The sequence below is a fragment of the Protopterus annectens genome, chromosome 4.part0, assembly GCF_019279795.1.
Source record: "Protopterus annectens isolate FY-2018-M chromosome 4.part0, PAN1.0, whole genome shotgun sequence".
In the NCBI taxonomy this organism is placed as follows: domain Eukaryota; kingdom Metazoa; phylum Chordata; order Ceratodontiformes; family Protopteridae; genus Protopterus; species Protopterus annectens.
In genome coordinates this window covers 1,501,233,153-1,501,239,454 of record NC_056733.1, presented here as the reverse complement: position 1 = coordinate 1,501,239,454, position 6,302 = coordinate 1,501,233,153, and the positions used below count along the sequence as shown (strand labels likewise).

At 35.2% G+C, this 6,302-nt stretch overlaps 1 protein-coding gene across 1 annotated transcript; it reads right to left on the bottom strand.

The window, feature by feature from the left end:
• Positions 1-2,035: 2,035 nt before the first annotated feature.
• LOC122799935 (olfactory receptor class A-like protein 1) lies at positions 2,036-4,270 on the bottom strand. Its single transcript, XM_044069340.1, has one exon. It carries the CDS (start codon positions 3,569-3,571, stop codon positions 2,624-2,626), a length of 948 nt encoding a protein of 315 aa, XP_043925275.1. The 5' UTR covers positions 3,572-4,270; the 3' UTR covers positions 2,036-2,623.
• Between the last annotated feature and the right edge of the window lie 2,032 nt (positions 4,271-6,302).

Sequence of the window (6,302 nt, the reverse complement as noted above, 5' to 3'; positions counted from 1 at the left end):
TTGTGTAGATCTCAGGAAAAATATAAACTATTTGAATAAAGCAAGTCTCAGATGTCCTAAAGTTACTGATAATGACACTGATAGCTAGAACTTTCCACTTTGGAAATTTATGTATTTAGTTGTTTCAGCAATTTTATTTATATGTTAAGCCTTATATGATCCCACAGTCCCACTGCATCATACTTTATGAGAATGATTTACCTCCCCTGTTCAACAGTTAGCTCTCCTGTTATGTGCAGAAGAGGTTCTGAACATTTTTGATGAAGATGTGACACAGCAGATGACATGGTATGCAAAAATTCTTGTATTAGGGTTATGCTATAGCATTTCCCCAAACATTATTTCAAACACATGAAGGTAGCATTGTTATGATTTTTGTTACAACAGCTAATCTTTATCATGTTGTGAAGGGTCAAGTGTAGCCACCCCCCACACACACACACTCATGGTTCATTTCCACTTGTTTCAGTGAAGGAACAGCAGCCATCCACCCCTAAATAAAAGGTCATCTATAAGTCAGGCACTACTCATATTTCTAGCAGCTTCATTTAATAAATATACAGTGCGCAAAGGTCACTTACATCATACATTTTATATTATTATATATATAGGTATAGGACACATGCTCGACTAGCATATGTCCAAATCACAAAACATCGAACACACATACACGAAAGCGCTTAACATCGAAAAGCGCTTCCGTGTATGTTTAGTTCAAAAAAAAAATCTATGTTTCTGCAGGGGTGCTTTGCCCCCTGCACCTCCCCACACCCCCTACTTTATTATTCTCACTCCGAGATTACACTACAGTGGGGAAAAGGGAATTTTCCCTTACCCGCACTGTAGTCCAATCTACAAAACAGACACACATACAGGGAAGCGCTTGTCGATGTTAAGTGCTTTCGTGTATGTGTGTTCGATGTTTTGTGATTCGGACATATGCTAGTTGAGCATGTGTCTGGATCCCATAGATATATATATATATATATATATACACACACACACACACACACACACACACACACACACACACACACACACACACACACACACACACATGCACACACACACGCACACACACACATGCACACACACACACAAATGCACGCACAGACGCACACACACACACACACACACACACACGCATACAAACACACACCTTTGAAAAAAGGCAAAGCTATATACCTTGATTACAATAGAAATTATATGTCCTGTCTTCAGTGGTGATTTTATAGTCTTTTTGGCATCACACCATAGAGCTCTGTCTTTTTTTCATACAATTTCATGCCAAGGGATTGTGAATGTCATATATAAAAAATTTCCATTGCTGATCTATCTGCTGCAGTGCAGCAGTAGTCAAATGCTCCATTTTTTCAGTAGGTACCAAACTCTAAATGAAAAATACCTTTTTCTGTGTTGATTTTCTAATATTTTGGGGGTTATATGTTTTCTGCATGGACATGGATTTATTAACTGTTTTACATATAATGCATGCAGCATAATTCAATGAGGACAAATGGGAAGATAACAATATTAAAATCTCAGTTTGTTATTAAGATATGGTGCATGCATTTTCTACTTAATGAAAGCACATAAAACATGAATAATTCAGCACTGGAATTTTACTTTACTGGTTAATGTCACTAACGTTTATCATCTGCAGCTGCCTATCCATCCAGTCATCCAGCCATCCATCACCCCTTTTTCCCATTTTTACACATGGGGTCAGGGTGTCACTTCAACAGTGATAGTCATCTAGAGCCAAGGTTTACACAGCCGGGTGGCTAACCCCACCATAGTAGTTCTTCCACACCACACAAATACATGCAAACTCACACCTATGGCCAGCTTAGAGTGTCCAATCCACCTACTGCATGTTTTTGGAATGTGGGAGAAAACCTGAGCACTTGGAGGAAACCCATGCGAACACAGGGAGGACATACAGAGAGTGCACAGAAGCCACTCAAGCCAAGAATCGAACTGGAGAACCTCTTGCTATATCAGACTAATTCTTATTGCAGTTTGTGTACATTTTATATAAATTACTATAGGGCTGTATCAAAAACTAAACTTAACCAAAAGTGTCTTTTTAATATGAGGTGTTATATCAGTCAATTTGCCTTTTCACTTCAACAGTAGATCACAGATTGCATGTGTTTTGCAATAAAAATAATGATTTCCAAAAGTATGGAGACACCTTTTTAGTTAGTAATCAAAACTTAACAATTTAATATGTTATAAATATATCAACACTGAAACTACATTTTTTAAACAAAATATTTTATTCTGGCTGCATTGCATATATCCACAAATGAATAACTAAGACCACAAATGAATAACTAAGACTAGTTTAGTCTGTCATTTTCAAAATGAATATTGTGTTTAAATGTTCATTTCTGGAATGTGACTTGGTTTGAGTGATGGACATCCATGCATTTTAAACTGCATATTTAAATTACTGTCATTTAATTAGTTACCCCACAGTTCAATCAGTATATTAGCACTGTTATCCATCATTATCAATTTTAATAACAACCACATGTTGTCCTACTGTCCAGCAGTTAAACATCCACTGTCACTGTCTTTCCTTTGAATGGGCTTAACATTTGATAAGTTTCACTTTTCATATTGTGTAGGAAGTACTATATGTTTCTGTTTCATTCTCCTGTGCCTCACAATTTAATTGCTTTCTGACCTTGGAATTAGTTGCAATTACCACAATGGGAAAAACTGATGCATAGCAAATAGAGAAAAAAATACGAGCATCTGACACAACAGGATTGACCTTATTACCAGTCATGGTGACAAGGAAGATTGTATTCTCTATACCAAAGAAAAAGACGTACATGGACGCCAAGCCAACAACTGCTTTGGCTGCTTTCCATTCAATGTCTTGTTCAGAGGGAAAGCGGTTACTCCGTATTTGTTTCACATGTTGCCTGTGCTGATATAATACAAAAAGGATTGCTGCACTGGCAAGCCCCATCAGTATTACAAAGAAAAGATCTCGTGCTAGAAGAATTAAGCCGTATCCATGATATGCAGCCTCACTCCAAAATTTCAGAATGCAGTATCCAAGATCGAAGGTAAATTCCATATTTGTTGTGTTTGTCTTTGGGATTGCATAGATGACAGAACAGTAGCAGAGGATAAGATTCAAAAACAAGATGGAAATTATGATCACAACCAGATACTTTGATGCACAGTTTTTCATCTGGGCTAGTCTTGAAGCTGCTGGGGAAACTGTAATCAATTGGAAGCAGCTGAGAAGACAGGTTAAACCAATTGCCATTGCCCTGGAAACACGAGATATATATAAGATACTTTGACACCCTACCTTATTGAAGAGATCCTCAGCTCCAAGTGAAAATAAAGTATAAGGCAATCCACGTGTCAAAATCATAACAGTGTTTACAAATGCCAGAGCAGAAATAATCTTTTCAGCAGGAAAGAGCTTCTTCTTGAACCAGGCTATTCTTACGTATGATGTTAAGACAGCACAGTTGCCTGGAATTCCTATAACTGCAAGCAAGAGAAACAGTATTCCCTTACAAAGACGATAAGCATCCATGCTGAAAGTAAAACTTTAAAAAATATGATTTAGGATGCCTTGTTCTCCAGAAATAGAGTAATGTCTTCAGAATGGTGTAATTTAAACATCTGTAGCATGCATGTCTAAAGAATAAGGTAGCCACTGCACTTATTTTAATTTAAAGACGCAAAAAAGAGGAAGTTTAACACATGCACAAAAAAATGAAGTGATTGCAATATTTGGGAGTTTTCACAAGTTTACTGAAGCGGAAATAATAATGTTGCAATATATACAGTTCCAAGATAAAGGCATAATTTTAATTGGCTTACAATGCCATACTTTTAAACTTTGATATTTTGCCTCTTTAAGTAGTGATGTTACAAACAGTGGTGCAAAGCTATGTAGGTCTGATCAGAAAATATAGTGGTATTATGTTCTGAGTTGTTTCTTCAGATAAAACCTTGCAGAAATAGGTTAAAAAGTCATAACGTAGCCATTTAGTTACTTTGCATATAACCAAATAACCTGACCTATTGTGATTAAAAGTATATCTTGTTGGTATTATGTCAGCCTTGAATATATATGAACTAAATAATCATTATTTTCAGTTACAAAAATATAAACAAACACAGAAACAGGCAACTAATATTTGTGATTTTGTTTTGTAAAATCACTGGGCACAATTAATTTGCATTGTAATACAGATACACAGTTTGAGTAGGTGAACAAGTAAGCAAAACTTTATTGCATTAAAAAGTTCATATATTTACACATAACAAAGCTGCACATGCAAAATGATTTTGGAAAGTATGTCACAAATCTTCTATCCTGGTTTAGGCTATTTTCTCAGACCAATTCATAACTGCCATTTTTATTAAAAAATATGAATGGTGATTTGGTTTTCAAGCTCAATATGTAATACTATGGTGTTTTTGCAGTGGAAGAATTAGACCTGGGTGAAGGTGTGCACATCTCCCATTTTTAAAGCCCTTCTATATTTGTGGTTTCAAAAAAAAAATCTTTTTTTTTTGTTTATGGAAATTTGTTAATGTGCCACAAAACAGTACATCTTTCTGTTTCAATTTACCAACATTTTTTTCTTTTTATTTATTTATTTATCTGTCTACCTGTATATATATTTGTTATTGCTTACATCAAACATGCATCAGAGATACAATTGAAGATTGCAGTCACATAATCTGTTCTACAATCCAGACAATAGCATCTCCAATTCCATCTGTAACTGTAGTTCAGTGAAGGCACACTTGGTGATTGTTTCCAGGGAGATTCAGTCCTTAAGAAAAAAAAGAATACTGTATTTAACATTAGTACTAGTGTAGCACTCAGTAGTAGTCATGGCTAAACTGAAAGTGTAGAGTTGATATAAATCATGAAGATCTTGTTCCAGTAATTTGCAAGTAAGACTCACTGTTCAGAGACCCAGAGGTAATATTTTTCCCCAAACAGGAGTAGAAGAGATCCCACCAAATGTATACATGAACAAACTACTGAAGGGAACATTGGGGTAAATGTATAATTTTGATGTCAGTGAAATACTTGTGTATACATGGACAAACTACTGAAGTGATCACCAGGACTTTAAATAAAGAAAGCAAACAATGCAGCTACACTGCTTGATAGGCAGCAATGTAGCAAAACCAAGCATAATTTTAATATATATTCTTCTTGATTTTTAATACAAGGATATAGTAAATCCTTATGCTATGACTCACTCAAGATTAAGCATTTGATTTTCAGGCTCATTCAAATGTAGGTGTTTTCTGCAAGGGAGCAGAATTCCCTTTATACCCAATGTGGGGACAAGCTACCACACTCTCCAAAGTTTATTAGTATCATCTTGGTCACTGAAACAAAAATAACATATGTCTCTGTCTCTCATGAAAGCAGTGCCTGCCTGGGGTGTACCTTTCAACCAGTTAGTACAAGAAATCTGGACAAAGCCTAAAATAATGGGGTCAAATGCATGTAAACCAGGAACCAAACCACAAACAATCAAAAAAAAAAAAAAAACTGAAGGAATAATGACTATACAAGCATGGCTACTAAAGAAAAGTTTAATATGATTCTGATGAAATCTGTGTTATATTCTGGAAGAAAGCACTAAATCACCTTTGTATTATACTTTTCTTTAGCAGCAATGCTTGAATGGTCATGACTCCTTCAATTTTTTTTTTATTGTTAATGGGGTCAAATGCCCAAAGATATGGGCAGGTTTTAAATATTGCACTTATAAAGTTTAAACTTAGAAAGTTGATAGAATAAAAGGATTTGTATTAGTATGCATTTTCTGAAGGAAATGAAATCTGTAACACAAATGTATACCGTTATTTAATGGGTTTAATGCTCACTGATTTGCCAGAAATTCACAAATTTTATGAGGTGAAAATCTGGACATTATACAAAAATCTGGACAATAGAGAGATATGGTCAAGGGCCAGAGCTAAGTAATCTACACATGTTGCTTAATATTCTTGAAAGCCTGTTTTTATTTTGTTCTATTTTTTTTTTTTTTGCCTAGGTGAACTAAAGAGAAAAAAAAACAATCAAAAATGGCTTTGTCCAATCAAAAAATAGGCCTCACTGTACTCTTTATTCTTCATAGGCTTCTTGAGATCTCCATCAGAGTACTTTCAAAGAATCACAAATACTGCAGATTTGCAGAATAATAAATTGTGCTGCCAAAAGTATTATATTGTACGTCTGAGCCAGAGATTGGTGTAGGCCTTTGGAAACCTTTCTTCTTAATTTG